Source organism: Anolis carolinensis, chromosome 3 (assembly GCF_035594765.1).
Source record: "Anolis carolinensis isolate JA03-04 chromosome 3, rAnoCar3.1.pri, whole genome shotgun sequence".
NCBI classification, from domain to species: Eukaryota; Metazoa; Chordata; class Lepidosauria; order Squamata; family Dactyloidae; genus Anolis; species Anolis carolinensis.
Genome location: NC_085843.1, coordinates 65,153,098 through 65,175,017, shown reverse-complemented (window position 1 = coordinate 65,175,017; position 21,920 = coordinate 65,153,098). Strand labels below are relative to the sequence as shown.

Here is a 21,920-nt window from a genome sequence, read left to right as displayed (position 1 = left end):
GCAGTTTATAGTGGGTGCTATGAAGTAAACATGTCCAAGAGCCCTGCTAATGTCCTCCTCAAACACCATTCTGCCCACCACGCAAGTGAAGGCTTTCATACAGGGATCATTTCCTCCTAGATTTTCTGTTTTTCCTCCACCAAAGACACTTCTCAGTGTTCCTTTGGAGCCTCCAGTGGCGTAGTGGATTAAAGCCTCATGACTTGAAGGTTGGGTTGCTGACCTGAAGGCTGCCAAGTTCGAATCCCACCCGGGGAGAGTACGGATGAGCTCCCTCTATCAGCTCCAGCTCCATGCGGGGACATGAGAGAAACCTCCCACAAGGATGGTAAAAACATCAAAAAACATCCGGGCGTCCCCTGGGCAATATCCTTGCAGACGGCCAATTCTCTCACTACAGAAGCGACTCAAGTTGCTCCTGACACGAAAAAAAGTGTTCCTTTCTCTCTCTATTGGTGTGAAATTTACATGACTCCACCCACTGCTTCTCCCTTAACCCTTTCCTACCCTTCCCTATGGCACACAGCAAACAGAGTGGAAATGATTAGCAACTGAACAATTAAACAGACTGCTGGGGTTTGGGGCACTAACTCAACATGATGGAAGTTGTAGTTCACCCTGCATTATGACACAGCACTGTGTCCCCCACCGACAATGAACCTGGACCACATTTGGCACACAGAACCCCATGGCTAACAGAACATACTTGGGAGTTCTAGGTACTGGGATTTATAGTTCACCTGCAATCAAAGAGGACTCTGATCCTCATCAACGATGTACCCAGACCTAACTTGGCACACAGAACCCCCTTGACTAACTGAACCTACTTCAGGCGTTGGAGGGGAACTGACCTTCATTTCTGGGAGTTATAGTTCACCTATATCTGAAGACACCATGACCAACACTGACAATATACTGGGACCAAACTTGACACACAGAACCCCCTTGACCAACTGAATCTACTTCAGGCATTGGAGGGGAACTGATCTTCATTTCTGGGATTTATAGTTCACCTACATCCAGAGACACTGTGACTACCACCGACAACAGACCAGGACCAAACTTGACACACAGAACCCTCTGGACCAATCAAACCTACTTCAGGTGTTGGAGGGGAACTGACCTTCATTTCTGGGAGCTATAGTTCACCTACATCCGGAGACCCCATGACCACTACCAACAATTGACTGGGATCAAACTTGACACACAGAACCCCCATGACCAACTGAGGGGGGCTGACCCACCATGGTGGGAGTTGTAGTTTATCCTGCAGTCTGAGAGCACACTGAACCCCACCGATGAAGCATCCAGAGCAAACTTCCCCAACATGACAAATTTTAAGTACTGATGGGAATTTCTCGGGGTTAACCTGGCCTGATGTGAGTTGTAGTTCACCCACAATCTTCTGCATTAAGTACAATTAAAAAATTGACTTTTTCAAATAATCCGGGCAACGCCGGGTACCCAAGTTAGGATGATGATGATGATGATGATGATGATGATGATGATGAGTGATTGTTCCCTGTTCCCAGCAGAGGCTGGATAGCCATCTGTCGGGGGTGCTTTGAATGCGATTTCCTGCTTCTTGGCAGGAAGATGGACTGGATGGCCCATGAGGTCTCTTCCAACTCTATGATTCCATAATTTGATGATGATGATGATGATGATGATGATGATGATGATGATGATGATGATGATGATAGCAGCTCCCCTCCATCAAACTAGCTCCTCCTCCCAAGAGGCAGAGCGCAGAATGAGCGTCAGGATCAATTCTTACGTCACTAACAAACAACTCCCCCCTCCCGTCAGCTTCCTGGCGCGGCTTGGGTGACGTGTCTTACGTCTACCTAAAGCACAATAGCGTCTTCCCGTTGAACCATGGGTATCGTAGTTTCTTTCCTAGAAGGGCTGCGTTAGGGTCTATGTAGCACCGCACTACATTTCCCGTCATGCAAGAGGGCGGTGGGAGGGCTTTCGAAAGGAGACGCAAAGTACAGTCAGCAAACGCCTGGAGAAGAACTCAGGAAGCCGGCAAGTGCCACTTGACTACGGTGTTTTGAAGGGACCCGAGCAGGCTGCTGAAGATGGCCGGGGAAATGACAGTGCTGGGTGAGTAGGTGGGCGGCGAGCTTGGGCCGAGGGACCTTCGGGGCTTGCGGGGGCCGGCCTTGCCTCGGAAGCCCCGTCAGTTCCCCGCTTTTCCTCCTTCTCCTTCCCTTATGGTGCTGGCGATGCCTCAGGGCTCAGCACCAGCGAAGGGAGGTGAAAGGGACAGAGGGCCCAATGGAGCCTCCACATTCACTGGATTGTGACCCCACTCTAGCTGCCGTGCATGGCCCAGTGCTGTAGAATTCTGGGAGGTGTGTCGGTTTTGTGAGACCTTTATCCTTCTCGGTCACAGAACTTGGTTGCCACAGCAAACTACACGTCCCAGAATCTCATAACAATGAGCCTCAGAATTCAACCACATACAATCTAGTGTGCATATGGGAATTATTTGGTACATATGTATATGGTATATCAGGTATGGGCAAACTTTAGCCCTCCAGGTGTTTTGGACTTCAAATGTCACAATTCCTAACAGCCGGTATTGTGGGAGTTGTAGTCCAAAGCACCTGGAGGGCTTGCCCATGCCTGAGGTAGATGCATGACATGCTGTTTTATCTGGATGATTTGTTTTCCAATGTTGTCATTTTACAGATAAGATATACAGTAGAGTCTCGCTTATCCAACATAAATGGGAAAGCAGAACGTTGGTTAAGCAAAGATGTTGGATAATAAGGAGGGATTAAGGAAAAGCCTATTAAACGTCAAAGTACATTATGATTTTACAAATTAAGCACCAAAACATCATATTCTACAACAAGTCTGCCACTTGTTTGGGAGCATGGCTGCACTTGTGTTGTTGTTGGGCATGCTGGCCTGCTGCGTGTTGCTGCCTAGAGAAACAGCTGTGGATCCAGGCGGGAGGCAGACTGCACTGGATAATACAGAATGGTGGATGAGCGAAGGTTGGATATTATCCCATGTTGTGTGACAGACCCAAACACTACAGTGACTGTGTATGAAAAAGGGTTATTTTTTTATACACACACAAACATCACACACTGTATATGTAGGGTTGCCTTTGAAGACTGTTCAGAAGCTTCAAATGGTCCAACAGGCAGCAGCCAGATTGCTCACTGGAGCGGCATACAGGGAGCACACAAACCCCCTGTTATGCCAGCTCCACTGGCTGCCAGTCTGCTACTGAGCACAATTCAAAGTGCTGGCTTTAGCCTATAAAGCCCTAAATGGTTCCAGCCCAGCTTACCTTTCCGAACCCATCTTCCTTTATGACTCACCTCAGAGGTTAAGTTTGTCAGAGGAGGCCCTACTCTCAGTCCCACCACCTTCGCAAGCACAACTGGTGGGGACGAGAGACAGGGCCTTCTCAGTGATGGCCCCTCATCTGTGGAACTCCTTCCCGAATGAAATCAGGTCAGCCCCCTCCCTCCTAAACTTCAGGAAAAAACTGAAGACATGGCTGTGGGACCAAGCATTCAACCAGTAATTTGTATCAGTGCAATAATGATAATGTATTAATGTGATTGACAAATGGATAGGCCTTGGACTATGATTTGAATGTGCATGATTTTAATTGATGTTTTAATCATATGGATTTTAATTGTATCTGTTTCTTTTTGGTTTTATATGTGTTGGCATCAAATTGTTTCCTGTTGTAAAGCTGCCCTGAGTCCTCTTCGGAGTGAGAAGGGCGGGGTACAAATGTGGGAAATAATAAATTAATGACCCTGGCATTTATTACCCACAACAAGGGTTTAGGGATACTTTGATGATACAACATACATCTGTAGGGCAACTATAGATGAACAAGAGTTTGATTCTGAGCAATGCTATATCTACAGCTTCTAATAATAATAATAATAATAATAATAATAATAATAATAATATACTTTATTTATAACCCACCCTATCTCCCTGAGGAGACTCAGGGTGGTTTCCAACAATTAACAAAATGGCAAACATTCAATGCCAAACAGACGAGCAATGAATCAGATCAAAACAATAAACAAACAATCTCAATATAAACCTATAAATTAAACCAAAAATAACCAAAAATAAACTTTAAATAAACAAATCACACACATTTATCATGATAAAATCCCACAGTTTCAAAGTAAACTAAGAGGCATTAAAAGCATAAGCATAAGGTAATTTACAACTTCCAACAAGCTGAGGTGGGTATCCAATATTTTGGTGAGATTATATGTGAAGATGTACTAGTGAAAAGAGAAAGATGGGAATGAACAATGCTACAGATGATCAGAACAGACAGAAAATAACCCTGGCAGTATCCGAATTACTTTAAATAATAAAAGTCACTATACAGTCTTGAGTGCTATTTAAAAATATAGAGCACAAAAGAGACAAGGGACGTGTGATTAGTGTGGTAGAACATCTGCAAGGAATGAAAGGGTGCTCTAAAATGTGATCAACATTTATAAACTTCTGTGATGCTGACATGGATTCTGCTTGGATGCTTGTTTGACTTGTTTTTTTTTTCTTTTGCTTCTTTTTTAAGGTTCTGCAATTTTGACACTCCTGTTAGCTGGATACTTGGCCCAACAGTATTTGCCTATGCCCACACCAAAAGTAATAGGAATTGACCTTGGCACCACGTATTGTTCAGTTGGAGTGTTCCTTCCTGGCACCGGGCAGGTGAAAGTGATTCCCGATGAAAATGGACACAACAGCATCCCAAGCATTGTCTCATTCACTGAAAAAGATGTATATGTGGGATATGATGGACTAGAGCTGGCAGATGCAAATCCACAGAACACTGTGTATGATGCGAAACGCTTTATAGGAAAGATCTTTACACCAGAGGAGCTGATAAGAGAAAGTAATAGGTACCCCTTTAAGGTGAGATACCAGCTTTGTTTGCCAGCTACTTACTAAACCATATGCTATAACCACAATCTTAGAACAAATTTTAAAAATTGTTGTTTTGTTCTTGAAATAGGAGAAGTTGAAGTCTTTTAGTGAGAAATACTGAAAATTAGTTTGGAGTGTTCATTTCTGTTTCACTGAAATGTATAGATGCTGCTGGGACTGCTTAATTTTTATTCCACTGTTGTTTGATCTAAACTATGTACATTTTATATGCCATGTCAATCTATGATTGCAGTAAGTGGGAGCAGAATTCATGCCAAGTATTTCTAATAATGATTCAAAATTTTGATTTTAAATGTTGACATGTTTATGTAGTTTTTACACAAAATCTAGGATCAAGACATAGGTAGATGTAGCTGAGCTTGTGAAAGTGGCTGCATATACTCCTCCCTATCACAGCACACATAGCTCAGTATGCCACATTAGGTTCAGAGATCCATGATGAATTGAATGAGTCGTAGTATAGACCCCTGCCACATGCATAATGGAGGACCTCTCACAGTGACACAAGAGGCTCTCCAAGTGGCCAGCTTCTAGTCAAAGTTTACCTTAAACGGTTCTGGTCCAGCTTAACTACCCGAATGCATTTCCCTTTATGAGCCAGTTAGAGCATTAAGATCAGCTGGGGAGGTCCTGCTCTCAGTTTCGGCTATGAAACTCGGTTGTGGAACTCCTTCTCCAGAAAGATCAGATCGGTCCCATCCCTCCTGGTGTTTAGAAAACAACTAAAAACTTGGTTATGTAAACAAGCATTCGCTGAGTGACAACAACAGTGTAGTAGCAGATAGATGATAACCTCAGGATTGGTGCAATATCAAAATGTTTGATGTTTTTTATAGTTTTAATGGTTTAAGTTACAGTTATATGTTATTGTTTTAGATGTATGATGTACTGTTTTATTATATGTGAGGCACTGAATTTTTTCCATTTATTTGGTGTGCAGTATATAAATGCAGTATATAAATGAAATAAATAAATAATAAAAGAAATTAGTATAATGCCAAGTTTTTAACTTTGTGTTTTAAATACATTATATCTGTATCCTCAATTCGCTTCTGAAACTATAAATAAATAAGTGTAGAGCACTGCTTCAGGTGTCAGTCCCAACCCCAAATAGGGTTCCTTTAGCTCTATAATGGGATCATGAAAACTTTGGCAACAATAAAAGGTTTCTGAATATCATCCACTTACTCAAATCTGTTGGCAACAACATGCAGTGTTTCCAGTGGACTCTGCAGAAAATATGGAGAACAGAAGGACATAAAATAATTGTTTTCATTTTTAAACTATTGATAGTTTCTCCCTTTTCATTATTCTTTGCCTGCTACTAATGCTTGTTTGAATTAATGATAACTTAAATTATAATTTTATTGTTTCAAACCAAATGACAAAGTACTTTAAAATATGTAAGGAGTGCTAATATCACATTTGTTCAGTGTTTCCAAAAGCTTCTCACATTTTTCTCACTTTTAATAAAAGTAGTATATTTTTATAGTTTTAACATTTCTAGAAATTTTACATCTCTGTGTTACTTGGAATGAAGTCTTGCTGTGTGTTGGATGCACAAGGGGTCAGTCTGAAAAGTATATGATCACAGCTTACGATAAGTGGAATGCTTCACACCTACTGTCTTTCCCCCTCAGATCCTTAACAACAAAGGAGCTGCTGAATTTTCTCTGTCAACGAATGAGACGTTCAGTGTAACACCAGAATACATTGGTTCTCAGTTGCTCTTGAAACTGAAGAGGATATCAGAGGAGTATCTTGGAATGCCAGTTTCCAAAGCAGTGATTTCAGTGCCAGCCGAGTTTGACGAAAAGCAGCGAAACTACACAATTAAAGCAGCAAACCTTGCAGGTAGTGCACATTTTCTTCAGTACTCTTATCAGACAAGTGTATTTTCATAGCTGCTTGTACTGAGAAGACATATAATAGACTAACAATATTGACACAATAGCATCTGTTTGTATGTCATTAGAAGTCATGAATAAGAACAGATATTACAGTGTGAGAGATGGGGTAAGATTACAGTGGAGATTAAAGGAATACTTGCACATAACTAGTATATTCTCTCACAAAAATACAGTGCCTAAAAGGGTCATCAACTCTGATTTCTCATATTTAATGTAAAAGTATTCATTTATCATCTTAATGTAACTTCTTTTGAACATAACAAATCAGTTAAGTTTGTTTTTGTTTTGTTTTTAAAAAAACCCAGAATAATGACTATACTGTTTTTTTTCTTTCAAGGGCTGGAAATCTTGCGAGTAATTAATGAGCCTACTGCTGCCGCAATGGCATATGGCCTCCACAAGGTTGATGTGTCCAATGTTCTGGTGGTAGATTTGGGTGGAGGAACACTGGATGTTTCTCTGCTGAACAAACAAGGAGGAATGTTTTTGACACGAGCCATGGCAGGTAAAAACAACAATAGCAATAATGTACTGTATAGTATCAATTCTAAAAAATACTTTGTGGGCTTATTCACCCCATGTGTGTTGAAGATCAAGGTAAGCAACACATGGGTCATATAACTTCAACCAGGTAGATATCTTTGCTGCTCAAATTTAGTAGAATGTTAGGGGAGAAACTCCAAATTTATCTTGAAAACAAGGTATGCGCTCTCTCTGTCTTCATTTACATGTAAATGGGTGAGGTGCAAAATGTGCAAGGATCTGCCCCTGGTTGGTTCTCAATGGGAGTCCTATTGGTCCTGATGTACCTTGAACATTGCTCATCCATTATATTTTCCTTACCTGGATGTTGCCTACACATATGCAGGCAGTTGAATATATGGATTGATTGTGATAGAAAATGTTGCACTTTAGATTTTAGGAAGGATACATATGATCTATTAGAGCTGCATTTTTGATGACCCATTCTGGTTTGTCAGCTGAATCTTAAAGTCTAAGTGCTGAAGTTTCACACATGTCAATCCTATGGAAAACCAGGTAAAAGAGAGATAGCAGTTAACCAGCCATGTATATATGACTGTTATTTTTCCTAAATACGATATATTTCTTTGAAAACTTGCCTTATTGATTTCTACTTGAGTACTTGGGAAAAGATGCACAAAGTTGTGACCTGAACCATGTGTTAGTTTTACAAGCTGTGTAGGAGTGCCATCCAGTGGTATACTGAAGCTATCTTTTGTCAGTTTGTTCTCTATAAGAATAGTGTCTTTTTGCATGTGGCAGACATAACAAATGCTTGGTAGGGCTGGCAATAAAGTATTCGATTTTGAAAATGAGTAACTTATTGAGAGTTTCTAAGCATTGTGTGCTATCAATTATGGATCTTTGGTGTTTCTAACAAGTATTGTGAGTTGTCTAATGTATCTGAACTGTGTGTTTTAGGTAACAACAAACTTGGTGGGCAAGACTTCAATCAACGGTTGATGCAATATCTGTATAATGAGATCTATCTCATGCATGGCTCTCTGCCTTCAAGAAAGGAAGAGATACATAGACTCAGGCAAGCTATAGAAGCTGTCAAACTAAACTTGACAATTCACCGCTCTTCCACAATCAGGGTTTCTCTAACTATGCCAGAGAAGGATCAACATCAACACTCGCAGAAGCAGCATGAAAATATCGTTTCAGAAATAGAATCTCAGATGAAGAGTATGAGGGACAGCTTTTCAGAAACACAGAGCAATAATACTTGGAAAAACATTCTCTTTGAAACAGAAATTTCCCAAAAACTCTTTGAGACATTAAATGAAGATCTTTTTGAGAAGATCCTTGTGCCCATTGAGCAGGTGTTGGAGGAAGGGCATCTACACAAGACTGAAGTAGATGAGATTGTGTTAGTTGGAGGCTCCACTCGAATTCCAAGAATACGTAAAGTTATTACACAATTCTTTGGGAAGAAACCCAACACTTCTGTTGACCCAGACTTAGCTGTGGTCATAGGGGTGGCTATCCAAGCAGGAATTGTTGGAGGATCATGGCCTCTTCAAGTCAGTGCTGTGGAAATCCCAAACAGGCATTTACGAAAGAGAAATTTCAATTGAGTTTCAGTATTCTTATACCTTTTGTGTTATTCCTAACTTTGGTTCATTTGCATGGTACTGGGCTTTGCAGAGTCCATTCGTTTTCCTTCATTTTCCTTTGTAAAGGTTTGGTAATTTGAAACTGAGAGGTCAATTTCTACTTGAACTGCAGAAAAGTGTGCTCAGATGTGAAAGCCAGTGGTCAAAAACACTGTTCTTGGAACATAACCTTGTTTTCCCCCCAGTTGAGTAATCACCAAAGCCTCCAGACGTCATTACTTGAAAAGAGAATTAAATAATTCTGGAATTATGATGGCAATAGTGTTGACATTGTCTCCTGGCTCTTCCCAGGTATTTGTATTGCCTTGCTTGACTCGGCACATTGCAGTATTTATTCAGAAGTTCATGTTAAATGACATTTAAAAGCACTTTCTCAATATTGCATTCAAGCTTGAATATTTTACACATTGTTATCAGCATTTCTTGTCTGATGCGTTCCTTAGCAGCAGCAGGCATGGGAAATCATTACTGCTGAAGAGCTCTCTTAATATTTCCTACTTTGAGGTGGTAAGAAATAATGGTTATGAAAGGTTGAGGGAGAGAAAAAGAGAGATAATAGCATCTGAGTATCAACATAGTTCGAATGTCAAGCTAAACAAATGCTTAGTGTTACATAAATTGGAGTGATACACTCTTCTAGAATGATCATGATTGGAAGGCTTTGCTTTCCATTTTCCAGTTATCCGCAGTTTTTCAGATTATGTTGAATCTGTAAACTTGTAACTAGTTTACTGATATGAGCCAACATCTTAAGCTGTTGGTTGGACTTGACTTGTTTCAATTAACCATTGGAATTGCTAGCCACAATGTGTCAGGTTTACCTAAACCAGAAATAAGGAAAGTATATAGGACTGAGGTTTGCTTTCAATAAATCATAGCTAGGCACCTTCTAGCCATCCAGTTTTTTCTTTAAAAAATCCTATCACTGTTGATTAATACATTCAGTACTGTGGGATGATGGGAGTGTTACAGAGACATCTGAAGAGCTGCAAGATGCTCGTACTAAACTATAGTATGTTCAGATGAATCCACTGTATGAATCTCAGTCTAATGGCTCTCTTGCAGTTCTGATAGACTAATATTACAGAAGTTATTTCATAAGGACACACCTTTGTCTGCACTTTAGCTGTTGCTGTTTATGCACTTCTTGAAACAGTCTAACATTCCATTTAAAAACTCATTTGAGATAGTACATTCAGTTACTGTTTTGGTCGAAGTTACTGTATTGGATAGAAATATTCTATGATTATTGAAATGAGAAAACTCCATGCGTGATAATAGAAATATTGGTATTTTGAGGCTGCCATTAGTCTGTTGTATTGAAGTAAGTATATTTGTTTACTGTTCATACTAGGTTTAGATTTGTTTTCAAAACTGTTATTTGTTTTTATTTAAATGGTCTAAATCATTTGCAAATCCCATCACAAGTGATTCCATTAAATCAACAAGATGTACATACTTGTTGATTTATAATTCAGCAGTTGATTTACTGGGCCTGCTCTGTTTGGGATTAACAAATGAGTTAGGGCCAGAAGGACTATTCTTAAATCCTAAATTATCAAAAGGTTCATGCTGTACTTGAAAACAACACTGGGGTTTCTTTTCTTTTTTGGCTTTTGATATTCATTCATATGGACAAATAGAAACTCAGCAAAGTAATTTTTCTTTTGGTTGGAAACATTTAAGCATAATTGGGGAAGTAGTTACAGGTGGCTGCCTGTTTTACACATGCTTTTCTATGTGAACCTTTTGTCAGTGATTGTTAAAACCATTTGTATATGGAACAAAGCTTATACTGTATTGATATCAACTACTTGCCTAGTTTTCAGGGAATTGTGAAATTCATTCTCAGTAGTCAAACTTGGCTTCCCTTTTCTTTAAATCTCAGTTCACATTCTGAAGAGCAAACAGTTTTTAAATTATAGTTTGCGACAAGTTTTTAGCAGTTCTGAGTCTTTAGGTGTCAGTTGTTTCATTTTTTAAAAAAAGTACCAAAAATCCCACTGGCCTTTATGGTTCTTTGGATTTGGACTGTACCTTTTATAAATCTGAAACTCTTCACGCATTTCGAGTGTGAGGGATGTGTGGCACTCCAGATGTTCAACTCCCATTAGGCCTGTCTGGCATTGCTTGAGAAGAGGGATGATGGGCATTGCTGTCCAACAATATCTGGAAGATTACACAGTCTTCATCTCTGTTGTGTGCCTTACTCATTTCTGACATATGGTGACTCTAAGGTGAGGCTTTCTTGGAATTTTTTTTTCAGAGGAAGTTTGTCTTTGCCTTCCTCTTGCTGAAAGAATGTGACTTGCCCAAAGCCAGTCTGGGTGTTTTCTACACCACACAGGCTCTCTCTCCATCTGTTAAACTGCACTAATTAATAGAGATCTACACTAGATACTGAAAAGGGAAGTCAACAGTTGAATTGAAATAGCCTTTTATATTCTTGCCAAAGAACAAAGCCCTCTCCAGTTGCTTAGAAAGTTGGTAGCAGTGCTCATTTATATTCATGTTTTGTTTGATTAAAGAAGAAAAAGAAAGCTTTACCTCACTGTATTGTAAATGCTGTTGATCTGTTTTTTAAAGAAATATGTTGGAACCTTAAGTTATTAGGTAATAATTTTATGTAGCCCAAAACATGTTAAAAGATAAACTTTGATATATGGATCTCCTATCTGATGTGGCGCAGTGAGTTAAACCCTTGTGCCAGCTGAACTTCTGACCTAAAGGTTGGTGGTTTGAATCTATGGAGACGGAGTGAGCTCCTGTCTGTCAGTTCTAGCTTCCCATGCAGGGACATGAGAAAAGCCTCCCAGCAGGATGGTAACACATCCGGGCGTCCCCTGGGCAACATCTCTGTACACAGCCGATTCTCTCACACCAGAAGCGACTTGCAGTATGTTTGCTTCTAACAAGATTAAAGAAATATATGAATAATAGGTTAATCCTATTTTATGTTAAAATGGAACAAATTAACATCAAGGGAACAAACTTTTGTATCTTACATTCAAATTTAGCAGGAAGAAAAATCCATTTACTTAGTATTTTGGAAGAACAAAAGGAAAACCCTCTCTGGTGGACCAACATCCAAGGAACCTATCTATTATGGTACAGATACAGATTTGCACAGGTAGTTAAAGCAGGTATCAATGTATAAGAAACAGAATCAATTTGCTTGCTTTTTGATGTTACATCAGGGCTGGAGAACTTTTGGACTACAACTCTTATCATTCCTTGCCATTGGCTAGACTTCTGAAAATTGGACTCAATGCTGAGATTGAGATTTAATTGCAGGGTTAGAAGAGTTGTTTTACCAAGAGACAAATACATTTTGGACATCATTTAGACCCACTGGTTATTAAACCATGATAGAACCATATCTTTTCCACATAAAAAATAATTACAGTAAAATATTTCTCTTTTTCAAGCCACTGCTGTCTAAAGAAAAATAACATGCTCAAATTGCTTTCATGGGTGTCTGTTAAATTACTGTTTACAAAACAAAATTTATACTTTCTTCAAATTATAATATGTCAAGTTGGCTAAGTCAGTGGTCAGTCTTTTTTGCTGCTGCTACAGTTGCTACTAGATTGTTGCACAGAAAATGAAGGCTACTGTGAAAAACCTTTCTTGAATGAAAAAAAAAGTTTCCTCTTCTGGAGATTGCATTCATAAAATTGACTTTTTGTATTAAAATAAAAGGCCTTTTTCTAGAGTTTGACATTTTATTTTAAATTGTATATCCTCATCTGGCAATATTGCAAAGTTCACTGTGATATCCAAATAGAGTAATAATGAACTTTAAAGTCTCTTGTACATAAGGGATGTTTACATTGGTGTATTTTTGCCCACAGGCTGCAAGTGCACCAAAATGTTAGGTATTTATTGTCCCTCTTAAAGTGACAACCAGAAGTGATGTAGCAAAATTGCACCTATTTGCCATAGGTGGCCAAAAGCTACACTTTACTCTGCTCGTCCTATAGAACCAAAATGTCATTGCTCTAGCTTTTGTTGCATCCATAGGCAAGTACTTTCCATTCACTAAACCTACCAACTCAGATAGTCTTGTTTGCTGGCAAGATTGTGACATCAGTTATACTTTTCCAGGAATTGTATTTATTTATTTATTTATTTATTTATTTACAGTATTTATATTCCGCTCTTCTCACCCCAAAGGGGCCTCAGGGCGGATCACATTATATACATATAGGGCAAACATTCAATGCCCATATACACATAGAACCGAGACAGACACAGACACAGAGGCAATTTAACCTTCTCCTGAGGGGAAGTTCGATTCTGGCCACAGGGAGGAGCAGCTGCTTCATCATCCACTGTGATGGCACTTCCTCATTCCAACGTCGTAAATTAGTTAAATTTGCCTCCCCACTTTATAAGTGGTACCTTATTTCCTACTTGATAGATGGAACTATCTTTCTGGTTGCTAGGTCAGCAACGAGCAGGGGCTATTTTTATTTTTTTTAATTGGCGGGTGCTCACCTTGCCACGGGCTGGCCTCGAACTCATGACCTCATGGTCAAAGTGATTTATTGCAGCAGGCTGCTCATCAGCCTGCACCACAGCCTGGCCCCTTAAATTGTAAATTTATTTGACCTTAAGAATACCTCAGTTTCAGCATATCCTCTTAGTAAATGAAAACTTAAGTTTCTTAAATATCCTCATGTTCCATTCTAACATTTTAGGCAACTTCCTGTAAAGGTGCTGTGAACTTACTAATAGCAAGGATATTACTAGATATCCTGACAAATGTCACTTGTCAGTGCTGAACATTTTAAAAAGGATTTGTCTTCACAAAATGAATTGATCTTCCTATCTTGACTGTGGGTGGATATGTAGTATGAAATGCAGCTCCATCCTTGCCAGAGTAAGCTGAACCCTTTGGTAGTGCAGCTTCTTCTGTCTCCATTCTTTCAAGCTTATGTCTTCCTAAGTATGTGGAAACAGCTCTGTGAAAAAGAGAAAGGGGACATTGCCTGATCCACTCATTTAAGAGGGGTCAAATATTTGTGCATAGTGCAAATGGGAAGTGGTATCATCCGGTTTGATGAATATTTGCCAAGAAAATAAAGCCTTCACAAAAGGCAGGCCACGCTGGGCCTAGAGAATGCCAACAGAACTCTACCAATTCATATTTTACCTTTACTTTCTTATATTGGCACCTATCAGGTTTCAGTATTTAATATATACAGGGCATTAAATGAACTATGGCAGGCAGTCCTGAACTGTAGTCCAGCCAAGGTAGTAATACACTATGAACATCCTGGTATTAAATGTAATCATTCTCTCACAAATAACTTCAATTATTTAAAAATAAATAAAGGCACATACACTTTATAGTAAAATATTGTTCGCAGTTCAATTTTTTATTATCTGCGCCTATTCCCACCTCCTGCTTAAAATAGTCGTCATTATACAATTAAATAGTTACACCATTCTTGTAGTAGAATTTAGAGGAAAAATGTACACATAGTATTCTCCAAAACATTAACTGCCTGTCTCTTGCAGCATCCCAGCTTTGGACACCATTTCATAAAACTTGCCTTTCTTTTGTAACAATCTGTCAGGAGTATCAAATTCAGCAATCCTCCCAGACTCAAGGACAAGCACCCTGCAAAAGAAACCAACAAAACAGGTTTATTTTGAGATTGGAACAGAAGGATCTGTTCTAGTTTTTTGTTGCACAGAGAACAGTGTGAGCTGGTCAACTTGCACAATAAAATCTATTACAGTGAATGGTTAATGTCTGATGACTATTTTCATTTTTAAGAGAAGGGACTATAAGCATGTAACAAGTCCCAATTCAAACTTTACCATCTGTTTAAAAGGCAGGCAGGAGGTTGTGTGAAAAAAATGACCTAGGCAGAATCTAGAGACTCTGCCGGTCAGTCAGCAATATGAGTCTATATAGATAAAAAGTCTTTCCTGGTAAAAAGATAGATTTCTTGGGTCAGAAGAAATTATTTTAAAATGTTTGAATAATGAGCCCTTTTTCAGGTACATTTGGTTTGTTATTATCAAGACCACAATCCTGTGGTGCATTTCATTAGTAGATGCATGTTTTCCTAGAAATTCACAGCAGTGACAAGGGAAGGCAGATTAAAAATGTTTTCGCTCTAAGTAGCCTGTTTCTCAGATTTCTGACTCTCTTCACACCCACTGAGCCTATTCTCTCTCTGCCTCCTACCACAAGGTATTTTTCATAGAATCATAGAATAGTAGAGTTGGAAGAGATCCCATGGGCCATCCAGTCCAACCCCCTGCTAAGAAGCAGGAAATGGCATTCAAAGCACCCCCGACAGATGGCCATCCAGCCTCTGCTTAAAAGCCTCCAAAGAAGGAGCCTTCACCACAGTCCGGGGGAGAGAGTTCCACTGTCGAACAGCCCTCACAGTGAGGAAGTTCTTCCTGATGTTCAGGTGGAATCTCCTTTCCTGTAGTTTGAAGCCATTGTTCCGTGTCCTAGTCTGTAGGGCAGCAGAAAACAAGCTTGCTCCCTCCTCCCTATGACTTCCCTTCACGTATTTGTACATGGCTATCATGTGTCCTCTCAGCCTTCTCTTCTGCAGGCTAAACATGCCCAGCTCTTTAAGCCGCTCCTCATAGGGCTTGTTCTCCAGACCCTTGATCATTTTAATCACCCTCTTCTGGACGCTTTCCAGCTTGTCAACATCTCCCTTCAATTGTGGTGCCCAAAATTGGACACAGTATTCCAGGTGTGGTCTGACCAAGGCAGAATAGAGGGGGAGCATTTTGGTATGGTTATGCCAGTGTAGTACGTGAACACAATTTCAAGCAAAATCAAACATCAACAGTATATTAGAATAATCAAATTTGGATGTGGTGGTAATCCCTTTTCTTGAGGAAGTGATGTTTAAAGAGAGGCACAACTCAAAGTGGCAAAAGAGTTTTGTTTGACTATGGCACAGGCAAAAACATTAAGAGTCATAGAAAAAGTCAGTCACAACAACATACCGATCAGAATCCATTATTGACTGTAGTCTATGTGCAATGGTTATTATTGTACAGTTATGAAATTCTTTCCGTATTGTGGCTTGCACTACATTATCAGTTTCGATATCAAGCGATGCTGTTGCTTCATCCAATATTAATACTTTGGTCTTCCGCAATAAAGCACGAGCAAGACAAACAAGCTGTCTCTGTCCCACACTGTTAGAACAGAAATACCATTTTAATTGTGTTTTCTTAAACAACCAAAACCTTCAAGTGGGTAAAATGTAGCTGCAGACTGCTTAAGCTTCTTACAAATGGCCAGAGCATGGAAGGGTGGTTCAGTGGGTTCTAACTGATGCTAGAAGCAGGACTCTATCTAACAACTTAGCCAGCAGAGTGATCTGGATGAACTATTTTCTCATCTAGGTATGGTGCCTAAAAGCGCTCTATCTCCATATATGCTGATTACATATTGTAATGGTGAAAATGTGAAGAACTGGCTTTGTCAAAAATAATCTTATGCATCAGAATGTCTATTCCCTGGCATCTCTGGCTTATAAGATCAAATTTTCTACTCCTACATTGCCTTGGAGACTCACTGCCGGCCTTGGCTAGATAGACTGATAACTAACCAGGGCATCTTCATGTGTGTGTGTGTGTGTGTGTGTGTGTGTGAGCAGTGGTGCCATGTGGACAACATTTTGGGGGAGACATTCAGCAGAACATGCCACACTCAGTACAATGAACAGGCAGAACTCCCAAATACAGCAAGTCTGACTTTCCACATTTTGAAGGGAGAGAATACAAAATCCCACCTTAAAAAATAGGGAAAAACATTAAGTCCTAAGTCTAAAATTACATCACTGGACTACTAGGCTCAAGCACTAATCCTCCCATAGATCTCTGGATTGGTAATAGTCAAAAGTGAAGCTTTAAATATAGAATAAGAACTGTTCTCTTCATATATCCTTAATTTTTTTCCACATGTACTGGCATAATGCAATTAATATTCACAAGATGTGTAAGTGTTACTAGTTGTATATCAATCTTAGATAGACTTGTTATCTCCTTCATTGTGTTGTTAGATTGCAAAACTCCAGAAGTAAATAATTTTCCTAGGACTGATGAAAGATAGCTATTTTGTCTGGCTCTCCACCCCTTTATTAAGGCTGGGAGAAGTAATATGAATAATATTGTCTGGCATTCCAGGGGCAGTTATGTCGGACTGAATACATGTCTACATTTGGGACCATCTCTCCCAGACACAGATATGCAATAGTCTTGAGCACTCTTTCTCAAACTGTGCTTCTCCAGCTGAAGTCCAAAACACCCTGGTGGAGCAGCATGAGAAACATTGGTCTGAAAGGCAGGCTCAAGACCTTCCCAGGGGTAACTGATGTCAAGATCCTCATACTTCTTTCACTATGTCTACATTTTAATATCTGTATACTATACAGTCCAATTATAACCAAGCCGTACACACTCAGAACTGGGTTAAGTATATAAGCTGGAAATCTTTACCAGGAAGCGCAAAGTGAATTCTCTGACAGTGCTTCTGAAATGGGCATACAGTTTTAAAAGCACTAGGATAACACATATGATCAGAGCAGTAACTCGAGGTCACTATTCTCCTGTTTACTTTGCCTTATCCCATAATAAGGTTGAAGCCACACCTTAGGTTTTCACCACCCTCAGATATTTCATGCAGAAGTTTCCTTGGGAGTGATTGTACAAAATTTTTCAAGTCACACAATCCTAGTGCTTCCCATAGTTCAAGATCAGAATATTTTCCAAGAGGATCCAAGTTGAACTGAAGTGTCCCTGAGAACAAGACTGGGTCCTATGGAATAAAGTTGAGACAATAACTCAATAGAGTAAAAGAGTCAATAGAACATTTTAAATTAAAAAAAACAATTTCATAGCATTTATGAAGGATTTTGGGTTTCATTGTGATATTGGAAACAAATTTTTGAAATGGTAAATAAGTTTTAATAATATGTCTATTAGTTTGGAAAATTTCTACATTTCTGTTTAAATGATAAAATCACTGCTAAGGTGGTTGCAAGAGCTAGCAAAATACACTTCTTTATAGGGTCAGCTGTAACCACTAAGGACCAGATGGAAGAGAGAAGCAGACTGGCAGTAAAAGCACTATAATTTCCATGTGCTTTAACATTACGTAGTATGCACAGCAAATTCCTTTTTTCAAAGTACAAATAATTATTTTCATTATAGCTGTTGCATACAATTAATATTATGGTCAGTCACCTCCAAATAAAACACTTATGGAAGATGTACTTCAAAAAGTTAAGACAGAAGTTTCCAAACTTTGGTCCAAAATTTTGGTGTTTTGACTTCAGCTCAGAGAAGTCATAACCAGTTTGGCCAACACAGGAAAGAATTATGGGAGATGAAGTCCAAAACACCCAGAAAACCTAAGTTTGAGAGTTAAAATACGGGGGAAGAAAAGATGGAGATGTGTGATGGAAACATCATCCAACCATGACAGAAGGAGAATGGGGAGAATCCCTCTGCCAGTCTTCACAGATCTTAGAATTCCTCCTTACCATTTCTCCCTTTCATTTTTAAGTGGCTAAGAGTGCCTCTACACTGTAGAATTAATGCACTTTGGCACCACTTTAACAGCCATGACTCAATGCTATGAAAAAATGGGTGCTGTAGTTTTACAAGGTCTTTAGCCTTATCTGAAAGAGTGCTAGTGCCTCACCAAATTAAAACTGCCAGGATTCCATAGCACTTGGCCATGGCATTTAAAGTGGTATCCAACTGCATTAATTCTACAGTGTAGATGTGTCATCAGACCACAGCTGCACAGAATGCAAAGATTGGAGAGAAAGATTTTTTTTTCCTTTCCTAACTCCACATTAGAGCAGCAGGTGGAAAACCCAAATGTGCTCTTGCCTTAAGATCTGTTAGTGTTTCTTTTTTCAGGATGGGTGGGAGACTGGTGGTGTGGATAATGGCAGAGGCAGGGATTCTTCTCTGACTTGGATTCTAAACAAAACCTGAGAAAAAGCCCGTGACTCATTTGGATTCAAATTTTAAGATAACTAATATTAGGCAAACATTGGCGCTCTTTCATGGCTTCACAGTGTAGCTATGACCAGGAATATTTCCAGAATGCCTGCCTACAAACCTCTAGAAATTTTAGATGTTATTTGTTTGATTGCTTATTTCCACAGCTCTAACTTCTACCATCAGCCCATTAAAATGAATACCATGGACATATATTTATTACAGTTAAATGGTTTTAAAATAAATTATGGAGCCCCCGGAGGTGCAGAGGGTTAAACCGCTGAGCTGTGGATCTTGAAAGGTCGGCAGTTCGAATCCAGGGAGCAAGGTGAACTCCTGCTGTTAGCCCCAGCTTCTGCCAACCTAGCAGTTTCAAAACAAATGTGAGTAGATCACATGACCTTGGAGGTGTCTATGGAGAATGCCAGCTCTTCGGCCTAGAAATGGAGATAAGCACCAACCACTGGAGTCGGGCACAACTAGACTTGATGTCAGCGAAAAACCTTTACCTTTACCTATGGAACTCAAAAGCCTTTCAATTGAGACTTAAAACACAATTGTTTTCAATCCACATATAATTCATACATATGCACAAAAGATGTTACCTGTGGAATAATGTTGAGATTGCCCCGCAGGTCGTGCAAACCTATGGTTGCTATGTCAATGCCATCTATAATTATTTTGCCTCCAGCTTTTTCCAGTATTCTAAACAAACAATTCGTGAGTGTTGATTTTCCAGCTCCTGTTCTTCCAATGATTCCAATCTGCAATGAGATTCCTTGTCATAAAGCATGCGTATTCGGTCTTATGATATTGTATGATGTGTGTAGATATTTATTTATTTACAGTATTTATATTCCACCCTTCTCACCCCGAAGGAGACTCAGGGCAGATCACATTATATACATATAAACATTCAATGCCCATATACACATAGAACCGAGACAGAGACAGACGCAGACGCAATTTAACCTTCTCCTGAGGGGATGTTCGATTCTGGCCATAGGGAGGAGCAGCTGCTTCATCATCCACTGTGATGGCACTTCCTCATTCCAATGTCGTAAATTAGTTAAATTTGCCTCTCCACTTTATAAGTGGTACCTTATTTCCTACTTGATAGATGCAACTATCTTTTGGGTTGCTAGGCCAGCAACGAGCAGGGGCTATTTTTTTTTTAATTGACAGGTGCTCACCTCGCCATGGGCTGGCCTCGAAGTCATGATCTCATGGTCAGAGTGATTTATTGTAGCAGGCTGCTCACCAGCCTGCGCCACAGCCCGGCCCAAATTATACATTCCAAGGAAGCAGAACTGATTATTTGAAACTGGAAGCCTTCAAATCAAGAGATTTCTACCAGTCCATGTATACATTAGTCATCAACACTAGCAGAGGGTATCTAATACTTTCTAATTAATATTCCATCCATCTCTGTACTCATGCATGGAAACTGAGCCTATCTATGTGAGTAGAGAAGGTGCCCCATGCTTCTTACAAAGAATAGGCCAAATTTATTACTGGTAAGGATTGCTGCTGTGTACCTTCAAGTAATTTCTGATTTATAGAGACCCTAAGGTGTACTTATCATAGGGTTTTCTTGGCAACATCCATTCAGAGAGGGTTAACCTTTGCCTTCCTGTGAGGATAAGAGCAATTTCCCCAAGGTCACTAACTTTCCATGCCTGAACGGGGAAAGAATACTGGCTGCCAATCCAGCTGAACGCTATCTTTTTTTCACAATGCTATATTTATATTATAGTCTAAAAATTAGCCACAGTGGATGCACTTTTCTTCACACAGCAATAGATAAGGAGACTTTCCAGTAGTAACACTGAATATAACCATGCTACAGCCCTCGGTTAAAATCAGTAGGGCACCCTTGTAAAGGTCAAACAAAGTCGGAGTCATCCAACCTTCTCTTATGGTCCAGGCAATCACTTAAATTGGGAACACTGAGTTGGGATCAGCAACCATACATTACTTACTAGTGGGCTGTGGCCCAAATGTTGGGGGAGAAGGGCATAGTTTCATCTTGTAGTTCTGTAGGTAAAAGCCACATACATGCACTCCTCATATCAAAAATAAACAATGAGATTATACCAAATTACTTGGAAAAGTATTTAATTATTACATTTTTAAAGGAAAGAAGAGAAACAGGTTTTTATCTAGTGTATGTTACCTTCTCTTCTCTTTGGCTTTGAAAAGATATGTCTCGCAGAGCTAAGTCTAGATCTGATCTGTACCGAGCTTGGTAACTGACAAACTGTATCACTCCTTCATTGGGCCATCCTTCAGGTGGTCTCTTAGAGAGTATCCAGGAGGCCTAAAATGGAAAAGATGGACAAACATTACCTTCTCTAGCTTATTTAGAAGTTTATACCTGAGTAATAGTACTTGATCTATTCAATGGATAAGGAGGAGACACAAATATTAGAAAGTATCCAAAGGCCTTCAGGACTGAATGGTGATTTGAACCCAGATCTCTGTGCTTCCTTAGCTAACACAGATGTGCTTAACTGTGCAGCAGTCCACAAATCCTGGGATGAAAGTCAAGGAAAGTGTGGAAGTAACTTAAGGGAAGTAGCTGGGAATAGAGTATCATGAAAATTGCCTGGCATTGCAATTTTATTGACAAGCAAACAAAAAGTACCCGCTTTTTTTAAAAAAGTGGGAAAGTGGCAATGCATACAGCTGTGAGATTCATCTTCATTTTAGCTTTCCTGCAAACTGTCTTACAAAGAAAATTAAACCTAATAGCAGAGCAAACATAGATACTAAAACTCAATGCTCAGAAATAAAACCTATTAAACTAAGGCTCCATCTACACTGCCAGATTATCTGCTTTGAACTGGATTATATGGCAGTGTAGACTCATATAATCCAGTTCAAATAAAATTATCTGGAT

The 21,920-nt window shown here is 39.5% G+C and overlaps 2 protein-coding genes across 6 annotated transcripts in view; one reads left to right on the top strand and one right to left on the bottom strand.

Moving 5' to 3' along the window:
• Window positions 1-1,855: 1,855 nt before the first annotated feature.
• hspa13 (heat shock protein family A (Hsp70) member 13) lies at window positions 1,856-12,725 on the top strand. Its single transcript, XM_062977151.1, has 5 exons — window positions 1,856-2,109; window positions 4,586-4,926; window positions 6,600-6,813; window positions 7,207-7,374; window positions 8,313-12,725. Exons 1-5 carry the CDS (start codon window positions 2,085-2,087, stop codon window positions 8,969-8,971), a joined length of 1,407 nt encoding a protein of 468 aa, XP_062833221.1. The 5' UTR covers window positions 1,856-2,084; the 3' UTR covers window positions 8,972-12,725.
• Window positions 12,726-13,123: 398 nt separating this feature from the next.
• The window catches only part of LOC100567670 (ATP-binding cassette sub-family C member 2), a 44,836-nt gene continuing 36,039 nt past the window's right edge, over window positions 13,124-21,920 (bottom strand). For 3 of the 5 annotated variants that reach the window (XM_062977149.1, XM_062977148.1, XM_062977150.1), the window contains 5 exons: window positions 21,195-21,338; window positions 19,624-19,782; window positions 17,656-17,822; window positions 16,004-16,198; window positions 14,374-14,639 (listed from right to left, as the gene is read on the bottom strand). In XM_062977149.1, coding sequence (XP_062833219.1) covers window positions 14,516-14,639; window positions 16,004-16,198; window positions 17,656-17,822; window positions 19,624-19,782; window positions 21,195-21,338 — 789 coding nt within the window. In that variant the 3' untranslated portion in view covers window positions 14,374-14,515. Of the gene's footprint in view, window positions 13,978-14,373; window positions 14,640-16,003; window positions 16,199-17,655; window positions 17,823-19,623; window positions 19,783-21,194; window positions 21,339-21,920 lie in introns of those variants that run through there. The other 2 variants (XM_008115685.3, XR_010004943.1) reach the window with 2 other exon arrangements.